General features: G+C 44.2%; 1 protein-coding gene across 1 annotated transcript in view; it reads right to left on the bottom strand.

Moving 5' to 3' along the window:
- Positions 1–24,839, bottom strand: part of DSCAM (DS cell adhesion molecule) — a 568,075-nt gene that overhangs the window by 86,008 nt on the left and 457,228 nt on the right. The window contains exons 19-20 of the mRNA XM_081574158.1: positions 22,917–23,072; positions 11,979–12,112 (exon numbers count right to left, since the gene is read on the bottom strand). Coding sequence (XP_081430284.1) covers positions 11,979–12,112; positions 22,917–23,072 — 290 coding nt within the window. The remainder of the gene's footprint in view (positions 1–11,978; positions 12,113–22,916; positions 23,073–24,839) is intronic.

A 24,839-nucleotide genomic window follows, 5' to 3' on the forward strand; every position in this document is an offset into this window, starting at 1 on the left:
CCACTCCTGTATTCTTGCTAGGAGAATCCCATGGACAGAGAAGCCTGGTGGCTGTAGTCCATAGGGTCACAAAGAGTTGGACACAACTGAAGCAACTTAGCACACACCCACACAAGATAAGTTTGCTCCTCAAGGAACAAGATATCATCATGGTATGGCAAATTGGAGGGTTAATTAAAATAAGGGATCTGACAAACTCCTACTAAAATCTAGAAGTAAAACCATTTGAATTCCCTTCCAAAAATCATCCCTGTCATAGTCAAGGGCATGGATTCGTATTTGTAAAATTCCTAGGAAAATAAATGGAAACTTTATGCATTTGATTTAAAAATATATTTATAGCAAGTTTTTAGTAAGGCTTCTGACATGTTCGCATCCCTAAAATTGTACCCAGGGTGGAAAATGCAGTGAAAATGTACCCAGAGTGGAAAATGCAAAGTGGAAAATGCAGCTAATTCACTTTTTGACACCCAAGTCAGACAGCTCATACTTCCAGTGTTCAGCCTTTCTGTGTTATGGTTTTAGGTCTGGTGGGTAGAGTCATGCATTTCTGAGGAACCTGACAGTATCCTCCTCAAAAGAATGGGAAGGTTGCTTGGAAGGTTGGTCTTATCCTGGTGCTTCAATATCACCCCATGAAAAGCCTAGGAACAGTGTCTTCCAGATCTATTTTCACTCCCAAATTACTCTCATCTTGGGATGTGCTAAGTCATTTACTCATGTTCGACTCTTTGCATCCCCATGAACTGTAGCCTGCCAGGTTCCTCTGTCCATGGGATTTCACAGGCAAGAAAACCGGAATGAGTTGCTACTTCCTTCTCCATGTGAAAATTAAAGTCACTCAGTCGTGTCCGACTCTTTGCAACCCCATGGACAGTATAGTCCATGGAATTCTCCAGGCCAGAATACTGGAGTGGGTAGCCTTTCCTTTCTCCAGTGGATCTTCTCAATCCACGGATCGAACCCAGGTCTCCCGCATTGCAGGCAAATTCTTTACCAGCTGAGCCACATGCTGTTGTATTAATTTTCCTTTTGTGCCTAAGAAATTATTTAACTGACAAATAAAATTAGCCATAATGAGCTACTTTAAATGCTCTTTAGTAATTTTTATAAAACTGGATGTTTACCCAATAATGGCTGAAGCCATTTCCAAATCTCTTACGCTATTTAGCTCGATGGATGAACTTGTAAAGCCTCATAAAGCCTTCTTTAATCTCCTCAATCAGGTGTCATATTTGCCCTTTGTTTGGTGGTGGTGGCTTAGTCACTCAGTAGTGCCCAGATCTTTGTGAGCCCATGGACTGTAGCCCACCAGGCTCCTCTGTTCGTGGGATTTCCCAGGCAAGAATACTAGAGTGTGTTTTCATTTCCTTCTCCAGGGCATCTTCCTGACACAGGGAACAAACTCGTGTCTCCTGTATTGCAGGCAGATTCTTCACTACTTAACCAGCAGAGAATCCCTGCATACATCCCTTATGGTCCTTATGTTTATTGCCCTTTGGATTAGTCTCCATGTAATCAATTTTTTTCTCATTTCTTTTCTGTGGTTTATTTCTAGTTTCATGTAGGTGTGGTCAGAAAAGATGCTTGAAATAATTTCTATACTCTTAAATTTGTTGAGGCTTGCTCTGTGCCCTAGCATGTGGCCAATCCTAGAGTACACTTTGGATTATAGTTATGCATGTTCTTATTGTCACTCTGCCATGGATGCTTCAGGCACTCTGAGAAGAGCCTTGTCTTTCCTATCCCTCCACTTATCTCCCAGGGATCCTAGGTCAGAGTACTGCAGTTTGGGGACCCTCTAAGCACTCATTGGAATTGACTGAGGAAGTGTCTGTTGTCTTAATGACTTTAATAATGACCTAGAATTTATTTGAATGCAACAGAAAAAAAACGTGTAGAGAATGACTATAGAGTTGCAGACTGTTCACATCAAATTATTCAGCAATTCTGATGGATATAAAAAGAATTCCACTTTAAAAATTTTCAGTTAGCTTTTTAATGAAACACTAATTCCATCAAAGAAATACAGTGTTTTAAAAAGCTTTAACATCTAATTATTAACCTCCTATTTTAAAAAATTGAATGCTCTGATTTTGCAGATAGAATGTTCACAGAAGTGATTAAAAAAAAAAAACTCCCTCAAAGTGGAATAAACAAAACAATAACTCTTTTAATTATAGGGCAATGACTCTTTCAGAGCATATAAAACTTTCTGTTCAGTGGCAGAGAAATAGCTTGGATTACATAAAGAATAAATAGTTAGTTGGATCGATTTAAGATATGCCTCTTTTTAAAATTTCTATGTTTAATACATTTTATCTGATTTTCATTTTATTTCACTATTTTCATCTCTAAAGGAAGATAATATTTCACAAAGATCTTCCTAAAGAAATAGACTAAGATGATCAGTTCTCATTGAAATATTAGCACATTAAAGCTACTTGTTCCACATCAGTCAGTTTTGGTAATTTCCTATGTACTTTACTAAGATCGCTTGATTGGCTATTATGTAAATTGTTATGAACTACTCTTAAAAAAGGGTTCCGAACATAAACTATTTTAATTTTGGGCTTCCCATATATAAACATTATTGTTAAATGTTTTGGAAGTGAATTACAGTTGATACCCAGAAAAGGCAATAAAGAAAGTAGTCTCTCCATGCTATTGTTTAAAATCCGGGCATCGTCTCAATAACCAGACAGACATTACAGGATCCTGTATTCCCCACTCTCTTTTTAACAAAATCACCCCCATTTACTATAATTTTGGCTCATCCCTTCCCCGTTGTCATACTATCCGCCATAAAAATTATCTCTCTGTAAAAGTGCTTTATTAACTTGATTGCTATCACCTATTCAACAAATTTTACACAAAAGAACTGGTTTAGGATTATATAACTTTTCACATATGAGAAAGAAATTGTGAGAAGGGCTCTTCTCAGTGACACACATAATAGAGGTATAAAATAGAGTTTTGGGAAAGGATAAGCCATTCTTAATTGAAGATTTAAAGCCATTTATTTCCTTAAATAGCAACCCATGTCTGTATCAGGCCAAGTCAAAAAGATGATCTGTTTTCAAAGCTGGAATCTTTCAAAAGCTCCAAAAGCTAGTTGATCAAAAAGACGTTTTCATCTGTGACTACTCAGGTAGAGGTAAGAAGCAATGAGGAAGCTTACACCTCTGTCTAGTCTGAATGAATTGTAGCTCAAAGCCAGTATATGTATTGACAATTTGTCTGCAAAATTGGGTAGGCAATCTTGTGAGACTGGGCTTGAAAAGTGAATTTCAGGGCTTGTTTCTGTACAGAAATTCCATTTGAATATATGCTTCTGTTTTCCTTTGTTCAATAAAGTACAAAATCAGGTTCAGGATTTTAAAGGTCAAGCTTTTGCCCAATCTTAACATATGTGTTGGGCTTCCCTCATAGCTCAGTTGGTAAAGAATCTGCCTGCAATACAGGAGACCCTGGTTTGATTCCTGGGTTGGGAAGATCTGCTGGAGAAGGGATAGGCTACCCACTCTAGTATTCTTGGGCTTCCCTGGTGGCTCAGCTGGTAAAGAATCTGCCTACAATACGGGAAACCTGGGAAGATCCTGCATTTTGACCAGTTAGAGAAACTGGACAACTTCACTTGATTGATGCCTGATATAACTGAAGGACAACTGATGGTGATTTTTATTTTTATTTATTTATTTATTTTGTTCTTTTTTTTTTGTCTTTTTTTAAAAATAAATTTATTTATTTTAGTTGGGGTAATTACTTTACAATATTGTAGTGGTTTTTGCCATACACTGACATGACTTAATAGAAATATTGAGCACTTATTGGCTGGTTCATTGAGAATAGAAAGAACCAGATTATTGTTTATCTTTTTTGAAGAATCAGATTATAAAACATAACATATTCTTCCCCTCACTCCTCAAAGACTTGGAGTCCAATAAATATATGTAAATTGCAGCATAAAAAGTTTAAGGCAGATTTAGAATATATTTCATCAGAACTAGCTATGAAATACTGAACTGGCTGCCCACCAGGCTTCTCTGTCCACGGGATTCTCCAGGCAAGAATACTGAAGTGGGTTGCCATGCCCTTCTCCAGGGGATCTACCCAATCCAGGGATCGAACCTGCATCTCTTATGTCTTCTGAATTGGCAGGCAGTTTCTTTACCACTAGCACCACCTGGGAAGCCCTGTGTTTCACAAACACATATGCAGTTAATCACGTGCCAGCAGGTCTTTGTCATACTTCTGTGTGGCAGGCATGGATTAGACTCTATCTATGCTGAAGCTGAAACTTCAATACTTAGGCCACCTGATGTGAAGAACTAACTCATTGGAAAAGACCCTGATGCTGTGAAAGATTGAAGGCAGGAGGAAAAGGGGACGACAGAGGATAAGATGGTTGGATGGCATCATTGACTCAATGGAACATGAGTTTGAGCAAGCTCCAGGAGGCATGCTGCAGTCCATGGGGTCACAAAGAATCAGACATGACTGAGCAATGGAACTGAAGTGATGCTCTTGTGATTAACCAAATTTTAATCTAGCAATCAGTACCATAAATACAATCATATGCCTGGGGAAAAAAATAGAAAAGTTTCCTTAAGACAGACCAACATCTAAGCATTTGAAAATCAACTCTGGTTTTATAAAAATTTTGGGGAAGTATATTCTTGAGTTTCCTTAGAAACACTTAGGTGTTTCACGTACATAGAATGTACACACACACAAAGAACACGACTGTGTGGTCTTTGGGTGACTTCTCTGCATGCTAAGTCACTTCAGTCATGTGTGACTCTTTGTGATCCCATGGACTATAGCCCGCCAGGCTCATCCATCCATGGGATTCTCCAGGCAAGAATATGCATGTGGGTTGTATTTCCTACTCCAGGGGATCTTCCCAACCCAGGGATTGAAACCACATCGCCCATGTCTCCTGCATTGGCAGATGAATTCTTTACCACTAGTGCCACCAGGAAGTCCAAGTGACTTCTGGCATCTCCATAATTTTCAGCTTTGCTATTATAGACAAAAAATGATGTCCAGCAGCAGGTCATGTAGCTGGAACTATGGAAGAATGATTTCCATGTCAGTGATTCAAAAGTGCAGGCGTTCTGTCTAAATCCTTCTGGGATGGAAAGAATCCCAAAGTATTTAACACACTTTCCCTGCCTTATTAAGCAGAAACTTCATTATTCAATTTAACCTCTATTGGATGACTCATAGCCATCATCCAGAAGATTTAATTCAACATAGCATTTGCTGAATACCCACTATTTCAGCATACTACTGGGATTTCCAGGGTATAGCAATGACTAACAATGGTCCCTGTACTTAAGAAACTGACACCGTACTACGGGAGCCCAGGTATGCCCACCAAACAATGGTGTAAGAGATTACAGTTATGCCAAAGAGAAGCTAAAAATCAGTGCTGGGGATGCTGAAGAGAAATGGAGCCTACTTCCCTGGGGAAGGCAGTAAGCTGTCAGGGTGGAGAACCTGGGTCCTGGGCTCAGACTCCCTCGGGCTGCAGCCCCTGTCTTAACCTTGCTGAGCTGTGTCCTGGGCAGACTGCACAGTCTGCATGTCAGTACCAGTATGAAGAAGAGAATAATAACACCCCCTCTTGCATAAGGTCATCATCGGAATGAACTGATGAAAAGCAGTATTTTTTAAAATGGGGGCCATAGGAACAATTTAGCAAATCTAGCAACCATTTTAAAAATAAGAGAAACAGCCCCATAGAACAGGAAATACGAGAGAATATCACAGTGCATTGTGTGTAGTAAGTGAAGTGTTGTTTACAAGGCTTTGGTTTTGTGTGTGTGTGTGTGTGTGTGTGTACTGGAGTGTGATCATAAAATGTATTTCTGTTTGTGAGTCATGAAGAAACAAGTTTGAAAACTATAGGCAGAGAGCATTTGGCACAATGAGCTTTCTAGGTGGCTCAGGGGTAAAGAATCTGCCTGCCCATGCAGGAGACGTAAGAGATGTGGGTCTGACTCCTGGGTTGGGACGATCCCCCTGGAGGAGGGAATAGCAACCTACTCCAGTATTGTTGTCTGGAGAATCCCACTGACAGAGGAGCCTGGTGGGCTATGGTCCAGGGAGTCACAAAAGAGTCGGACATGACTGAGCTACTGAGCACACGTTTAGCACATAGTAACTAGAATATGGGGATTCCCTGGTAGCTCAGCTGGTAAAGAATCTGCCTGCAATGCAGGAGACCCCAGTTCAATTCCTGGGTTAGGAAGATATGTTGGAGAAGGGATAGGCTACCCACTCCAGTATTCTTGGGCTTCCCTGGTGGCTCAGGTGGTAAAGAATCCACCTGCAGTGCAGGAGACCTGGGATCAATCCCTGGGTTGGGAAGATCCCCTGGAGAAGGGAAAGGCCATCCACTCCAGTGTTCTGGCCTGGAGAATTCCATGGACTGTATAGTCCATGAGGTTGCAAAGAGTCGGACACGACTGAGTGACTTTCACTCACTTTCACTGGTGGCCCAGTGGTAAAGAATCCGTCTGCCAATGCAGGACATGCAGGTTCCATCCCTGGGTCAGGGAGATCCCCTGGAGAAGGAAATGGCAACCCACTCCAGTGTTCTTGCCTGCAGAATCCCATGGACAGAGGAGCCTGGTGGGCTCCAGTCCATGAGGCTGCAAAGAGTCAGACATGACTTAGTGACTAAATGACAACAAACTAGAATATGGCAAGTGCTCTAAAATGTTGGAATAAATAATGTAGCATTTAAGTTGAGCCTAAGAGTAAACATTTTTATATGGGAAGATGAGAGGAGGTACGGTCTAGGGAGGGTTTCGGGCAGACGCACATCTGCTACCTTGGTTTGAATGTTGTCTGGACCTGCTGGAAGTTACCTTCTTGCTTCCCAGAAGATTTGCTTAATTCTGAGGTGTGGGCTACATGGAGGAGAGTCAGCTGTTACAAGTCTCATTGGCTCATCCAGAAATATCTACTGAGCCATATGATGCGCAGGAACTAGCTAGCAGTATTATCTGAAACTGGAATAACTGAGGTGGATCACAGCTCAATGATATAATGTTTAGGTTTTCTGATTTTTATTCTTCTTTAATGAGAAGTTTCCCGTGGAGCAGGAAATGACAACCCACTTCAATATTCTTGCCTGAAGAATCCCAAGGACAGAGGAGCCAGGCAGGCTACAGCCCACGGGGATGCAAAGCGTCAGATGTGACTGAGCCAACAAAAAGTTCGGGCTATCTAATTTCACATTTCTACATCCATCAGCTTAGCACTGCAAAATAGACAATTTCTACATCCTTGTGCTTCTGTAATATATAACCCTTCTCACAGTCTCCTTTTAAGTAGGGAGGGTTATTAGAGAGGAAGCCCAGGTTTGCTCCTTTCTACCTGGGACCTTACAAGGCTAGCTCACTTCTTCAGATTTCCATCACTTCTCATAGAGAATGGATTGATCATCCAAACCATTATATATTAAAATAATAACCACAGTCCCAAAATGATATGGATGAATTCCTGAATCAAACGGACTTAGAGATTTTGCTCTGACTGGGGAAGTGGATGTCTCATGTCATTAACTAGCCCCCCACCAATGAGATTAATGTTTACCAAGCACCACTTTTAGGCAATCAGTCTTGAGACAAATTTACAGTGTCTTGTCTGGCAACACACAGAGTTTCATATTCTGATGCCTTTTTACTAAGCTGAGCTGAGAGAACACCATGAAACAATGCCTATAATGAGACAAGGCATTTCACATATTAGGGGAGGGAGCCTGTGTCTTTTAACAAAGCCCTTCCACAAGGAAGGGGGGTGAATCGAGGGCCTTCAGAGAAAATTTACATCTGTTAAGGAGGTTAGCCTAGGGACTCTTATAAAGAAGATTAAATTACAGAGTATGCTGTGTCCTAATTTATCCTCCCATGTTCTACATTTGACTATGAAGTCATTGTGAAGAAAAAAAATCAGATACATGAGCAGGGAAAATACACAAAACTAGGACTGCCCTCTTGTGTTTCTTTCACTACATAGGCAGAAACACAAAAGCCTCAGAAAATTGATAGCATCCAGTTTTCTGACTTAAAATTAAACTGCAGAAACTGAAGACAGGGGAAAAAAATACCCCCTTCCAGGAATTTATAGTTTCTTATTCACTCCATGGGAAAGCGCAGACTAGTAGATGGAATTGTTCAATTCTTCACCTCTGAAGAGGCTTGCATGAGTTCTCTCTGATCTTTCCTTGTAATGGTATTATTTTAAAAATAGGTCCTGTATGAGAAATCTCTGAAGCTCACGCTCGATTTTGCTGTCAACCTAAAACTGCTCTAAAAAATAAAGTCTATTAAAAATAGACTTCGTGGTCTTAAATGATATTTGAAATAGATGAGTAGCAGTGAGGCTCTAGAGATGGAATAAAACTGATTCTGCTTCACTTTTCATTATTGAGGACAGCTCTGGGGTTCTGGGCTTTCCCAGAAGCTTAATAAGTAGCACTTCCCAGGAGACCATAGGCACTTGGGTGATAATTGTACTTCTAGATCTACAGTGTGTGTGTGCGTTTTTTTTTAATATGGTCCATTCTTGCCTAGAGAATCTCATGAACAGAGGAGCCTGGTGGGCTACAGTCCATGGGATCATAAAGAGTTGTATACAACTGAAATGACTTAGTGAAAGTCACTCAGTCGTGTCTGACTCTTGGCAACTCCATGGACTATATAGTCCATGAAATTCTCTAGGCCAGAATACTGGAGTGGGTAGCCTTTCCCTTCTCCAGGGAATCTTCCCAACCCAGGGATCAACACATTGCAGGCAGATTCTTTACCACCTGAGCCACAAGGGAAGCCCAAAATGACTTAGCATGCATGCAAAGATAGCACAGGTTTCCTAGGTGGCACAAGTGGTAAAGAATTAGCCTACCAGTGCAGGATATGCAAGAGATGTGGGTTCAGTCCCTGGGAAGATCCCCTGGAGGAGAAAATAGCAACCTACCCCAGTATTCTTGCCTGGAGAATCCCATGGACAGAGGAGCCTGCTGGGCTACGGTCCATGAGGTCGCAAAGAGTCAGACACGACTGAGCACATAGCCTAGCAAAAGACAGCACAGAGACACCTGCTAGTGGTTGGAAGACATCAATGGGGTGAGAAGTTCATTGTAGTTCCCACCTTTTATGATTGGCTCGATCTCACGACTGTAATTTTTGGAAGGCTCTTGTTGAGAAGGTTCTGGGAGGTCGAATCCCATTATTCTGTGCAGGGAGAGACTGGAAATCCCTGGGCAAATCATTTATATTCCATCTTACACACTTTTCCATCATAGAATCAGGCTAGTAACTTCTCTTTTTATAGGATGAAATTTGTAGGCTGGGAGGATGAAGACTAACACGGCGCCCTAGATCCACAGATGTGAGCCTGCTCAGCAAAGCCTCAGTCACTCAACTAATTCCCAATAAGCCAGGTGGGGGCGTTTAGTTTAGGCATAAAGAGCCAATTGGGAAGACAGACGAGAGTGAGCTGCTGGTTGTCCCTATAACCTTCTGGTTTCTCTCTAGTTTGTTGGAGTCAAACAGTAATTGTGAGCCCTACGGCAAATAGATGAATGAATGAATGAATAAAAATAAAGAAACCCCAAATTGAAAGAGTAGATTTGATGCTACCTTGTGTAAATAGATAGCCAGTGGGAAGCTGCTGTACAACACAGGGAGCCCAGGTCAGTGCTCTGTGATAACTTACAGGGGTGGGAGGGAGGCTCAAGAGGGAGGGAATACATGTATACATATGGCCAATTCATGTTGTTGTACAGCAGAAACTAACACAATATTGTAAAGCAATTATCCTCCAATAAAAAAAATAAAAAAGAAGCCCTTCAAATGCTAGTGAAATGTGGACACACTTTCAGCAATAAGTTAGCATCTCTTTGGTGAATGTGATGCTATGTCAGGGCTGATGATCAGAGGGTCAGAACCTGCACAGGGACCTCAGTGCTTTGCCTCTAAGCAGAGGAACAGGGCCACCCACTGTGTCATCTGCGCTGCTCTGTATCTCCAGACTTTGATGGCAGGATCTGACAACAGGATTCAGCAGGTGAGAATTAATAGCATGTTTGAAACCAAATAAGGAAGTCACACAAGTTCTGAAACCCAACTGTGAGCGTATTACTTCTAAGTCTCCACTTCAACTCCAGAGGTGCTGCTGTTGACGTGTAAACAGTGGAATGTACAACTGACACATTTCAGTGAGGGATGAGCCCCTGTGAGTCTCAGCCCCGCTCTCCCCCTGGCTCCTCACTGTTAATCATCCTCACTTTTTAGGGGGCCACCAGGCCTCTGGACCCATTTAGACTCTAGACTTGGGAAAACATGCCATTTTAGTTAGAAATTAATTACTAAATTAGTTCAGGAATGCTATTCAGTCTTTAAAAGGAAGGAAATTCTGACACATGTTACAGTGTGGATTCACCTCGAACACACTCAGTGAGATAAGTCAGCCTCAGATAGAAACATTATCTGATTCTGCTGATATGTATGAGATTCCTAGACTTTCCTGGGCTGGGAAGATCCCCTCAAGAAGGAATGGCAACCAGCTCCAGTATTCTTGCCTAGGAAATCTCATGGACAGAGGAGCCTGCTGGGCTACATACAGTTCATGGGGTTGCAAAGAGTAGGACATGACTGAGCGACTAACACACACACAGACTTGGGGTGGTTGCCAGGGCCCAGGGGAGGAGAGGTGAGGAGCTGTTGCTTAACGGGGACAGAGTTTCAGTTTGGAAGGATGAAAAATTCTGGAGATGGATGGTGGTGATAGTTGCCCAGCAATGTGAATGGACTTAATGCCACTGAACCAAACACTTAGAAAAGGTACATTTTTTGTTATAATATTTTACCACAATAAAGCCAAACTTAATTTGCATATTCATTCCACAAGCACTTATTGAATGGCTCTGCAGGTCAAGTTTTATGCCAGGAGCTGGGAGATAGAAGGATGGATTGGACATAGTGCCTACCTCAGGAAATGCCATAAACATTTCTATGAAGACATCATCAATTTGATGAATCATTTTTTTGTTTTCTTTAAGATGTCCTTCTTGGACATTCAATTTTTGTTGTTGTTGTTTAAGATACAGTTTAACTCTGTAAGTATTATTCAGTGATGATATTAATGAAAATAAATATTGCACTTTGAAATATTGAGTACTCTAACTTTTAATTCCTCCACAATGAATGAAGCTAACTATTGTCCTTGGGGGCTTCCCAGGTGGCCCTTGAGGTAAAGAACCCGCCTGTCAATGCAAGAGATGCAAGTGATAGAGGTTGGATCCCTGGGTTGGGAAGGAGAAGGACATGACAGCTCACTCCAGTATTCTTGCCTGGAGAATTCCAAGGACAGAGGAGCCTGTTGGGCTGCAGTCCATGGGGTCACAGAGAGTTGGATGTGACTTAGCAACTGAGCATGTGCGCGCGCGCACACACACACACACACACACACACACACAAACACACTGTACTTGGGAGGGTCACAGATTGTTGATAAAGTCCTTCATTTCTAGGACAACAGGGGTTTGTCTGCTGCTAAGTCTCAGTGGGGGATGGGCAGGGAAGGAAGGCAAGGTGGGAGGTGGGAAGGAGGCGGGGGAGGCATTTGAAGACAAGTGCAACAGCAAAATCAATAGGCGTTGTCCACTGACTATCAATTAAGCCTTCTGGGTTTTGATTTTGATAAGCCAGCTGGCAGTTTTGTGGGAACTCACCCAATAAACAATAATTCCAGACAATTGTGTCCCTTAGAAGGATTCAGAAGTCTATTTTCAAATGAGGTGGTAATGAGAACCTTGCTTTCTATGTGGAGACAGCAGAGAGAAAAATAAAACCACTGGGAAGACCCAAGTAGGTGGAAACAAAAGGAGAATGACCCAGATGGGAGACTGAGGCTTGTTTCTAGAAGATGCTTGAAAGGCACGGGGTGATTTACAAACTTACTGTGGGGTAGGGGTGTGAGCAGAACACTGTGTACTTTCGAATGATGCCATTCAGCTTGAGGGGTGGGAGCCAGGACACGAAGACCATGGAGGCTGAGGCCGCAGCCGCTTTGACTCCGGCAGGGGGACCTGGAACTGGAAAAGTAGAACATTTAGTCACAAAATGATGGTACTTCCCCCTCCCCAATGCTGCACCCAACTCTGTCCCCCTCCCCCACAGGACCCCACTGGCCTGGCCACTGTCTCTGCTCAACTCTTCAGGAGTCGGTGTTGGGGTCTGAATTGTGTCCCTGAAAAGCTGTGCCAACTACAAACTGGTACTTGCCAATCCACCTCTACAAGGATTAAATCATGGCCACTGCAACTTCTGACTTTCAACACCTCTGGAAAGGAGTTCAGTGTGGAAATCAGGAATGAGGCCCTCTGTGCTCTAGGAAGAAGTGGCAGAACAAGTCTTCAGATAGAGGAGAAGATTTTATGAGCCCACTTCTTGCTTCTCCTCATATCTAGAAAAGCACTAAAATCTTTCATGCTGACGTCTGCTCCTTATGATCAGCAGTGAGTCTCTGCCAAAATGCAAAATGTATGTTTGATTGTGAGTAACCCCTTCACAAAAATCATATGTATACTGACCATCACCCTACTTCTTTGGGGTGGTTTCTCAGAGCTATCTGAAAACCTGTCTCCTGGGCTATAGTCCTCATTATGCCACAAGTAAAACTTAATTTACAACTCTCACTGTGTGCTTTTTTTTTTTCCCAGTTGACACCCACGTGTTGAAGCTCTAAGTCTACTACCCCAGAAAGTGACCTTATCTGGACATGGTATCTTTACAGAGATAATCAAGTTAAAGTGGGGTCATTTGGGTGAGCCCTGACCCAGTGTGGCTGGTGTTTTTGTGAAAAAGGAGGTGTGGACACAGAGATGCCGTGGCAGGGGGAAGTGATGTAAAGACACAGGGAGAAGATGCCCACCTCAAGCCAGGGAGCTGTTCTCCCTCACAGCCCTTGGGAGGAACAGACGCTGCCTACACCTTGACCTTGACCTTCTGGCCTCCAGAACCGTGAGAGGATACATTCATGCTGTTGGTCCCCCAGTCTGAGGGACATTGTTACAGCCGCCCTGGGCGCTGACACAATGTCTCTTGGACCAATGATGTGAGAGATGCATAAGCCCTATTCTTGGCCATGTCCCCTAAGAGCTCACTTCAACAAGAATCCTGCTCAGTCAGTTTAGCCAGTATGCTCAGTCACTCAGTTGTATCCGACTCTTTCTGACCCCATGGACTGTAGCCTGCCAGGCTCCTGTGTCCACGGGATTTCCCAGGCAAGAATACTGGAGAGAGTTGCCATTTCCTCTTGCAGGGGATTTTTCTGAGTCAGGGATTGAATCCGTGTCTCCTGCATCTCCTGCATTGCAGACAGATTCTTTAACTGCTGCTCCACCTGGGAAGCTGCCATACTACACTTAGAATTCCCACAATGTCTGATCATCTTTGATATTTGATCAAAGTCTCTATTCTCTGTCACCCCTCGGTAATATCTGATCATCCTCATTTGCCTTCTGCAAAACTCCAGTGAGGCCAATTTAGCCTGAATGCCCTTCCTCCCTGATGGTTCCTTTTAGTCATTTAAAAATTTTATGTATTTATTTATTTTGGCTGTGCTGGAGCTTTGTTGCTGTGTGTGGGCTTTCTCTAGTTGTGGTGCATGGGTTTCTTATTGCCGTAGCTTCTCTTGTTGCAGAGCAAGTGCCTGGACCTCCTCTTGGCAGCAAGGTGCTCTTAGAGTTCACACATCTCTGATCACCCCGGCATTTCCACTCTGACTCACAAACCTTAGAGCTATCCTTTTCCAAACAGGGCTCACCACCTTCTCTCTGAAGCCTCCCTTCTCCCCTAGAGCAGGGAATGGCACAGCCATCTTCTTGGTTGCAAGAGCCAAAATCTAGAATTTCTCTTCCCTCCTCACTGCCTGTCAGTGGACATGTAAAGTTGCCCTTTAAACCTCCATGTGGTCAAATCCAGTCAGATACTGGGCTTTCTTCCTGGCTCTATGTCATTCCTTAGAACTGGGCCCTATTTTAGGTCCCCAGATGTGGGGTGCATCTCCCATGTCAGGTTATTGACACATGATGACCGAGAGCCTTAGGCTCCTCTTGCCTGGGATCATTTTGCACCCTCCACCTCGTCCCTGACAACTCTAACTCATCATTCATCTTCTGCTAACTCCCACTTTCTCAAGAAAACCCTCTCTGTCACCAGCTTTGATGAGGTTAGAACTCCCGGGTTCTCTGAAGACTCCTCTTCATGATACTTGGGGTAATAACCCACTCAGGAGTGACTGGTAAATATCTGACTCCCCCACCAGCCTGCAAGCCTCACCAGGTCATCCTGTTCTCTACTGTGTCTCCAGGGCCCTGACCAGTATCTGGAACATATGAGGTCCTCCAAGCAGACTTTCTAAGTGAGCTCAGTGTGGCAGGCAGGGTTGTAAGACAGTGCCCAAGATTCTCACCCCCTGATGTACACACCTGCGTAATTACTTCCCCCTCCATGTGGGTGGTACCTGTCACTGTGATGGATGGATCATTCTCAAAATCAGGTTACACGTTGTGCAAAGGTGAAAGGATTTTGTGGATTTATTAAGGACACAATCAGCTGGCTTTAAGTTAATTGAAAGGGGAGTACCTTGGGTGGGCCAGACCTAATCAGATGAGCAGCTTAAAAGAGGGTCTAGAGGTCAGACAGGGGTTGGAACTGTAGAGACAAGGTCCTGTGGGTGATGAGGGGCAAGCTGCCCCACTGTGACCACATGACCATGAGACCTTGCTGGGCCACATGACAGGGATGGGGGCATGGCCTCTTGGAGCCAAGAAGATGGTCTCAGCCTTGAGGTCACATGGAAATGGATCCTGCTCAACACCAGTGAGCTTGGGCTTCCCAGGTGGCTCAGCAGGTAAAGAACCTGTCTGCCAAGGCAGGAGACATAAGAGAGGTGGGTTCAATCCCTAGGCTGTGAAGATCCCCTGGAGGAGAGCATAGAAATCTACTCCAGGATTCTTTTTTTTTTTTTTTAATTAGTTTATTTTCTATTTTTTAACTTTACAAGATTGTATTTGTTTTGCCATACATTGACATGAATCCACCATGGGTGTACATGTTTTCCCCTTCCAGAACCCCCCTTCCACCTCCCTCCCCATCCCATCCCTCTGGGTCATCCCGGTGCACCAGCCCCGAGCACCCTGTATCATGCATTGAAACTGGACTGGCGATTCGTTTCACATATGATAATTTACATGCTTCAATGCCATTCTCCCATATCATCCCACCCTCGCCCTCTCCCATAGAGTCCATAATACTGTTCTATTTATCTGTGTCTCTTTTGATGTCTCACATACAGGGTTATCTTTACCGATTGACTAAATACCATATATATGTGTTAGTATACTGTATTGGTTTTTTTCTTTCTGGCTTACTTCACTCTGTATAATAGGCTCCAGTTTCATCCACCTCATTAGAACTGATTCGAATGTATTCTTTTTAATGGCTGAGTAATATTCCATTGTGTATATGTACCACAGCTTCCTTATTCATTCATCTGCTGATGGGCATCTAGGCTGCTTCCATGTCCTGGCTATTATAAACAGTGCTGCAATGAACATTGGGGTACATGTGTCTCTTTCAGTTCTGGTTTCCTCAGTGTGTATGCCCAGCAGTGGGATTGCTGGGTCATATGGCAGTTCCATTTCCAGTTTTTTGAGGAATCTCCACACTGTTCTCCATAGTGGCTATACTAGTTTGCATTCCCACCAACAGTGTAAGAGGGTTTCCTTTTCTCCACACCCTCTCCAGCATTTATTGCTTGGATAGCAGCCATTCTGACAGGCGTGAAATGGTACCTCATTGTGGTTTTGATTTGCATTTCTCTGATAATGAGTGATGTTGAGCATCTTTTCATGTGTTTGTTAGCCATCTGTATGTCTTCTTTGGAGAAGTGTCTGTTTAGTTCTTTGGCCCACTTTTTCTTGCATGGGGCTTCCCTCATAGCTCAGTTGGCAAAGAATTTGCCTGCAATGCAGGAGATCCTGGTTCGATTCCTGGGTCAGGAAGATTCCCTGGAGAAGGGATAGGCTACCCACTCCAGTATTCATGGTCTTCCCTTGTGACTCAGGTGGTAAAGAATCTGCCTGCAATGTGGGAGACCTGGGTTTGATCCCTGGGTTGGGAAGATCCCCTGGAGAAGGGAAAGGCCACCCACTCCCTTATTCTGGCCTGGAGAATTCCATGGACTGTATAGTCTATGGGGTCGCAAAGAGTCGGGCATGACTGAGTGACTCTCATTCTCTCTCATTCTTGTCTGGAGAATCCTGTGGATAGAGGAGCCTGGCAGGCTACAGTCCATAGTGTTGCAAAGAGTTGGACATGACTAAGCATGCACACCAGTGAACTTGGGTGAAGACCTAACCTCAGGTGAGACTCCAGGCCCAGTAGCCATGGTGATTTCAGCCTGTGAGGTCCTGAGTGGGGTACTCAGACAATGGTACCTGACCCCAGGAAATGGTCAGATAATGAATTTGTACTTTTTTTTAAGGTTTTGAGGATTTGCTGTACAACACAGAAAATGCATCCATACAGTCCAGCCATCTAATAGTGTATTTTAATGTGAAACATTGATGTTATCGCTCTGTAAAAATACTGCCTTGATTTGAAGTAAGACAGAAGTCTAAGGATATTACAGACACTTTGGTCAACTTCATTTTTATCATCATTATTTTTCTGGCCTTGATAATTAGCCACAGGCAGGTGTGTGTGTGTGTGTGTGTGTGTGTGTGTGTGTGGTTATGGCTTGTCTGGTGTGTGTAGTATTTGTGTATGTGATGTGAGCTTTGTGACTTGTGTGATGTGTGAGAAGTGTGTGTACAGTATGTCTGCATGTGTATTGTGCAAATGGTGTGTTTGTGTGTATGTGGTGTACATGATACATGGTGTGTGGGCGGTATGTGTAATGTGTGTTTATAGTGTGTGTGCATATGTGTAATGTATGTGTATGTGGTGTTTGTGGTGTGTATGGTATGTGTAGTGTGAGTGCATGTATATAGTGTGTGTGCATGTGGCTGGTGTGTGTGGTTTGTGGTGTTTGTGGTGTGTATGCACTGTTTATGTGTGCATGTGTGTGTGGCTTGTGGTGCGTGTGTATTATGTATGTGTGCATGCTTGTCATGCATGTGTATGTGATGTGTGTAGTATGTATAGTGTAAGTACATGTTCGTGGTGTGTGTGGTTTGTGCATATTGTATATTTGTGTGGTGTATGTGCATGTGTTATGTGTGGTGTGTGTGTGTTACATATAGTGTAAGTATATGTGCATAGTGCATGTGGTATGTGTTTGTACTGTGTATGTGTGCATGTGTGTCATGTATGTGTATGTGATGTGTGTGATGTGTGTTTGCACCTGTGTGTGCATGTGACCCACCACAACACCTGGTCCACTGGAGCCACAGCTCCACATGGCTTCTCTGAGCCATGAGCAGGTGACACTGGGCTGCAGGGACATACCCACAATGGGTGTGTCCTCACAGCCAAGCAGTCTCCATCACACTCCAGTACATCTGGCCTTTGCTCTCACAAGAGCTGTGGTTTCCAAACAGCCTTTAAAGTGGGAAAATCATTGAGACATGTGTATTGTCATATGTGAAACAGAGCACCATTCCATGTTCGATGCATGTGACAAGGGCTCGGGGCCGGGGCAGTGGGATGATCCAGAGGGATGGGAGGGGGAGGGAGGTGGGTGGGGGGTTCGGGAAGGGGAACACATGTAAACCCATGGCTGATTCTTGTCAATGTATGGCAAAAACTATTACAATATTGTAAAGTAATTAGCCCCCAAGTAAAATAAATAAATTTATAAAAAAAAAAAAAAAATAAAGTGGGAAAATCCTTTAAAGTGTCATGTGGGAGACCCATGTATAACATGATGGAAATGGAGGGGCTCTTCCTGAAGCAGAGCAGGGAGTCCCCCAAGGGCCTCCCGATCACCACTGGACACCTCTGGGGGCCCCAGGAGCCCATGTGAGAATCCCCATAGTGCAGGGAGTTTTGACTCCCACAGGGTGGAAGGCCTCCTGGGATGTCCTGGTCTACTGTGTGGCTGTGTGTGTGACTACTGCACAGAGAAAATCCCAACCCTGCCAGCTGCAGCAGGACTCTGGAGCAGTGCTGATACAAAGCCTTCTGTGTTTCCTGAAGGGTGGCACTGCTGATGGCTAGATAAACACACACACACACACACACACACACACACACACACACACACACACACAGAGTCCATCACTTCTAAGGTAAACCAAGGTGCGGTTACTCTATCATCTGAGAATACACCATTTGTGCCATCCAGGGGATGCATGGCTCAAGACAGAAATGGCCAGAGGACTCAGAAATATCCTGATTCTGTTGTTTTTTCTCTTTCTCTTAGCTCCACTTTCAGATGTCCTGACAAAGAGATTGTTAACCACGGCAGGAGGGACCAAAGATCGCATATCACAGTTCCTGTTGACCTTCTTCCCACACGTCAGTTCACAGAGCTCTGTGCATTGCAATGCGTTCAGTAAATATTTGTATATAAACACAACCATCTCTATTTATACATGTGCAATGTCTACTTTGCAGAAAAGGATCAAGGCTGAAACTACCTTATGCATGCAGGATGAAAATAATTGGAATATTATTAGATTGTGTTTGTGCGTGTTCTGTTTCTCCATGGCTTTGCTCAGATTACAACCTAAGCAAATAAAATGGTATTAGGATTTCACAAACATTTTAGAATTCAGAATTAGCTGTCTTGTGTTCAGAACCAGAAAGCAAGATCCACAAGTAATCTTTTGTGGTCTTGAAGCAATAATAAAAATGCAAGTTCTCATTGATTGAACAGTTCTCATTGAACATTGGGAGATGTAAGCAATTCTTCCAGACCTCAAGAATGTGTCCATGGACCATGACTATGGTCCTGATGGATCTGAGACTATGTCTATGGACCCAATAATATGTCCAACAGTCTACATCACAGATGTATACGAAGGATCGCCATATTCTTGGAGAATATGGCCAATAATCTTTATAGACACTGATAAACTACTTCAGTTCAGTTCAGTTCAGTTGCTCAGACATGTCCGACTCTTTGCGACCCCATGGACTGCAGTATACCAGGCTTCCCTGTCCATCACCAACTCCCAGAGGTTGCTCAAACTCATGTCCATTGAGTTGGTGATGCCATCCAAACATCTCCTCCTCTGTCATTCCCTTCTCCTCCTGCTCTCAATCTTTCCCAGCATCAGGGTCTTTTCCAAGAAGTCAGTTCTTCGTAGTAGGTGGCCAAAGTATTAGAGCTTCAGCTTCAGCATGGGTCCTTCCAATGAATATTTAGGGTTTATTTCCTTTAGGATTGGCTGGTTTGATCTCCTTGCTGTCCAAAGGACTCTCAAGAGTCTTCTCCAGCACCACAGTTCAAAAGCATAAATTCTTCAGCACTCAGCCTTCTTTTTGGTCCAACTCACATCCATGGCTGGCACAATTTTTCACAATTTCTAGACTGGTGAGTTTTTTATGTGACTCTGGGAGATAGGCATATTATTATACTAGTTTTTCTCTCCTTTCCCCCAATCTCTACTCTGGTTTTTTTTTGAACATGCTAATGATTTATCCCAAGTCAATATCGACCCTCAGTTTTGCATCACTCTTTATCTACCCACTACCACAAGTGGAATTCCTGACCTCCATCCTGAGGTAACTGATATACCTGAGACAGGACCTTCCACAATCAATTGCATCTCCCCTTACTGTTAGCACTGGATATGAAAGAAGGGAATAATTGATTAAAAAATTAGACTTTGGGTCTCAGGGCCAAGCTTTGAGATAGAATTCTATGATGGTTTTTAAATTTGGAGGAGTAATTAAAAATTGATCCCAATGAGGGAGCAATGGAGAGCCTTCCCCTTTCAGTGGATTTCTGTACTTTCTTCTGAAAAATGCAAGTGTCAAAATTCATGTTGCCAATCAATTTGTTCTTTAAATACTAATTCCAGGGACATCTGTGTTATTGCTTAGCAATGCAAAAGACAGTTCCACCCTCGCTCTGAAGGAGTGGAGATCAAATAATCAAATGTCTAGTGTCAGGAGCCGTCCCACTATGTGTCAAGCTAGGTGATGTTTGCACACATCAATTCGCTTTTTAGATTTTAACTCTCTGCAGTCTGATTGTCATGGAAGTTTGGTACATGAAGATGGTTCAATTCAGAGAAAGTGTGATAAGGTGCCAGAGTCCCTCGGGCAGCAGGTGGCATAGGAAACATCTTGATGAGACTCTTTGTTTATTGCATTTTAAAAATTATGGACTTCCCCGGTGGTCCAGTGACTGAGACCCCGCATTTTCAATGCAGCGGGCCGGGGTTGGATCCCTGGTCAGGGAACTAGAGCCCACATGCTTCAGCTAAAAGATAGCTGCAACTGAAACCCAGCACAGCCAAATAAATAAATAAATAAAAATTTAAAAAATTACTTTAAATTTAATTTTAAATTTATTTTAAATTTTATTTTAAATTTATTTATTGTGTTTTAAATTTTAAATTTAAATGTATTTAAAAATTAAGTTATTTAAATAATAGTTTAAAGAATTAAATTATTCACTCAGGACATAGCTTTGCAGACATCTCTTTGAACCTGTGACTTCCTAATGGCATGGTATTTTGACCTTAGATTTCCCTAAAGAATCCAATAACTGAGCAAAGTGACTGGCACCTGCCTATAACTGGGAATAATTACTCGTGTGTACTAGAAAGACTGGGGGTGAAGAGGTTTAATCTGTGTACAGGAACTAGAATGCAAGAAGGGCTAGTGAAGATGATGGTGGGAAGGTGGATGGATAGGCTGCTTCAGGGGCAGGGCTGGGTTCCCTGAGGGGAGAGCAGAGACAGGTGCTGTGAACATCAAGGGAGTGTCCTTAGGAGACAGATAAGCTGAAGGGGAGAGTGTCTCCAGGCCTCCAAGTGCATGTCCCTAGCCTTGTTCCCACAGGACAGTCATGGGGCGAAGCAGCAGCATGCTTATATCCTAGGTAGCAAAGGACATAGGGCTTCCCAGGTGGCGCTAGTGGTAAAGAACCTGCCTGCCAATGCAGGAGACATAAGAGATGCAGGTTCAATCCTTGGGTTGGGAAGATCCCCTGGGGGAGGGCATGGCAACCCACTCCAGTATTCTTGCCTGGAGAATCCCATGGGCAGAGGACCCTGGTGGGCTACAGTCCATAGGGCCACAGAAAGTTGAACATGATTGAGTGACTGAACACACACACACACACACACACTCACACTCACACTCACACACAGTAAAGGACATCTACTCTGCCCATACACAGGCAGTCATGGGCAGTGAACAATAGCTCTCCCACCCCTGCCCTGACCAGCTTCCTAGGGAACTTAGGCCTGAAAGAAGCCAAAAAAAACCATTGTGGAGCCAAAACAGCACAAAATTTAGGTGTAGTGGTTGCATCTCATCCCTGGCTCTGGTGTAATTCTGAACTCCAATCTGGAAAATTCCACACAGGTATCAACTTGATATCAGTTGCCCCTTCCTTTATTAAGGTAGGAATTGCTTTTTCACTGTTGCTATAATATGTTTGCTCATGCTTCATCGCTCAGTAATGTCTGACTCTTTGTGACCTCCATGGACTGTAGCCCGGCAGGCTCCTCTGTCCATGGGATTTCCTAGGGAAGAATACTGGAACGGGTTGCTATTTCCTTCTTGAGCTATAATATGTATCAGAAGTCAAATTATTCTTCAGCACATCTTGGATAAGGCACCCCAGGCTTTCCCTTAATATAAAAATTGATTTGTCATATAGGTTTTGTAGGATTGGGAAACAGCCATATAACCAACTCCAAACTGCATGGAACAGTAGGATAAGTGATCTGAAAAATGTGCTATAATTAAAATTTTACTAAATCATCACAAACCCTTGTGAAAGTGAAAGTCGCTCAGTCGTGTCCGACTCTTTGCAACCCCATGGATTATACAGTCCATGGAATTCTCCAGCCAGAATACTGGAGTGGGTAGCCTTTCCCTTCTTCAGCAGATCTTCCCGACCTAGGAATCAAACCGAGGTCTCCTGCATTGCAGGCAGATTCTTTACCAACTGAGCTATGAGGGAAGCTTTAAAAAATTAACATGAAATTCTCAGACCGAGGGCTTATTCTAATGTTACTCCAAAGCTGGCAAAGCATAAGATGATGTAGATTATTACATAATTTTTAAGTGGAGAGATGGAATTGGTCAGAGCTTACACTAACAGCTGAAGAGCCACTGAAATTATTCTAATGGAATAAATGACAGGGGTGGCCTGTATTACAGCCCTGGGATAAGAGGCACTTTCCTTTAAAATAATATGTGGCCCCCCAAGGTTGTTCTAGTGGTAAAGAATCTGCCTGCCAATGCAGGAGATGTAAGAGATGTGGGTTTGATCCCTGGGTTGAGAAGATCTCCTGGAGCAGGCCATGGCAACCCACTCCAGTATTGTTGCCTGGAGAAACCCATAAACAGCCTGGCAGGCTACAGCCCATGGGGTTGCACAGAGTCAGACACAACTGAAGTGACTTAGCATGTGGCTCCCCGCAAAAGGATGAAAAATTATAGGGGAAGAGAGAAACAATGGATAAATCAAACAAAGGTGACACAGGAAGTGTGGTCTGAATCGTGCTGGGATATTTTAGGAGGGCAGCAAAAAGTTTTCAAGGAGCAAAGTCAGGAATCAGTGGGTGAATTAACCCTCTGACCCAGCCCTCCTGACAATGGCTCCTTCCTGGGAATGCTACCACGTGGCAGGAGCCTCCTGTGTGTCCCCTGGAGGTTCAGACAGGACCTGAGCCCCCCATGACCTGCCCCCTTGCTCACCATCTTCTTTGGTCCGGGTGAAGATCTGTTCGCTCCGGACGCCGTCTCCAGCCCGGGTAAAGGCCAGCACCTGGATGCTGTAGTTGGTGTATTTCTCCAGCCCATCCAGCTCTAGGGAGGGCTGCGTGGTGGTGACGTTTTTAATCTCGCCCAGCTCTGGAGGACAAGAAAACACGAGTGTGTTACCACGGCTGTTGGCATGTTCTTACTGCTGCCTAGTGCTGGGCCCCCATCAATCACTCCCTGAAATCACTCAGGGGTGTGGGCACAGCCTTTGTGAGACACTGACCCTCTGCGGTCTCTTGAAAAACATCATTTGCACCAAATTGCCACAGAGTGCCAGGAAGAAAAGAGGTCTGGAAAACAGCAGTTTAGTCCAGTTAAGTATTATAAACCCAATGCCAGCAGGCCCCTCCGGAACTGTCCCCAACAGGAGTAACCCAGCAGATTCCCTGCACCCCGGCCCCAGGAAGCCAGGACCACGTAGGCTCACTGCATAGAGATACTTCTAACTGCTCATTAAGAAGCTTCTACAAGTCGAGCTTTGTTTTCTGGCTAACATAAGCAGACTCCTTTAAGGCACGTGCATTTTCTAGCACCTAACAAACTGCGGTGGCCCAGCACACCCCTCCTGTCACCTGGAGTGAACCCCTTGCCCACGTGACAGGCTGATGTGTCAGGAACGCATTGTCAGCTAAAAATGCTTTGTGTTCTGCAGCGGGATCAGATAATGACATGCAAAGATGGAACTTTATGCTGGCCCACCTGAAGCCCATGATGCATGGCAGCTTGAGAAAACTCACAGGGCCTTGTGAAATTCCATCAAGGGTGCTCTGGATTTCGAAATGAGCCATTGGCAGAGGAGCTGGAGGAGGAGAGAGTAGCCAAGGAGCTGCCCACCTTTAAGGCAAGTGGTCATTTGTGGAATGTTTGGTGTAGCCCAACCCCTGTGCCTGGTGGGCTGGGTTACTAAGAACTGGGGTGGGAGATGGGCCAGGAAGGAGACCTCCTTGGTGTCTGGTCATCTCTACACACGATGCTCACAGTGCACACAACACTCACGACAAGGGGTCCTGCAGTGTCTCTCGCTGTCTCTGGTCTCAGGAAGCACAGCTGACACACCAGGTTGCTCCTAAGGGGCCCTGTGCTGGGTTCCCATGCTAACTCACTCACTCGACACGACTACCCTCTTGTTTCCACCGCCTATTCCTTTTACAGGAGGGGAAACTGAGGCAGAGAGAGGCTCAGGGCCTTCGCCAGGTCAGGGATCTGAACACAGAGCCTGGGAGCATGTGCTGTGGTGCTGCATGGTGTGGCTGCACACCCACGGCCCACACTCTCAGCTACTCCCTGAGAACACTGGGTGCGTGCGTGTTGGCTGGAGGAGCTGGGTTTCTGCCAGCCTGGTTTTCCCTTCTTGCTCTTTGTTCTTCTCTCTTGTCCTCCTAGCATGTTGCATGGACGTTCAGAGATTCGTAGTGGTCAGTTATTTTGTAGTTACGGTGAATTATGAATGTCTGTTTTTACCTTTTGTCATCAAAAGGTGGTATCAGGGCTGAACTGGACATAGTAGGAAAGCTGAATTTCAAATAAAGCAGCGGGTAGTCGAGGTTTGTCACTTCCATGCCAGGGGCCCCTGTGTTTGATGATGGTTGGGAGGGGAGGGGAGAACAGTGGGTCTCGGGCATGGCCCCAGACCCATTAGGAGCCCAAGGTCTGTTTCCACCATGAGCAGCTCATGGGAAAGTTCTGGAGGCAGGATGCTTTGCTGGGGGGAGAGCAGGGCAAGGGTGCAGCCCCCAGGCCCCCCAAAGGTGCCTGAGGTCCAGTGTCTCCTGGGGGCTACCAGCCAGTGGCAGACTTTCACGGGCCACAATTTAGAAGTCGCAGCAGATGGCTAGTGAAAATGAGAAAAAATGTTTG

The sequence above is a fragment of the Giraffa tippelskirchi genome, chromosome 2, assembly GCF_054371585.1.
Source record: "Giraffa tippelskirchi isolate mGirTip1 chromosome 2, T2T-mGirTip1v1.2.pri, whole genome shotgun sequence".
NCBI lineage: Eukaryota > Metazoa > Chordata > Mammalia > Artiodactyla > Giraffidae > Giraffa > Giraffa tippelskirchi.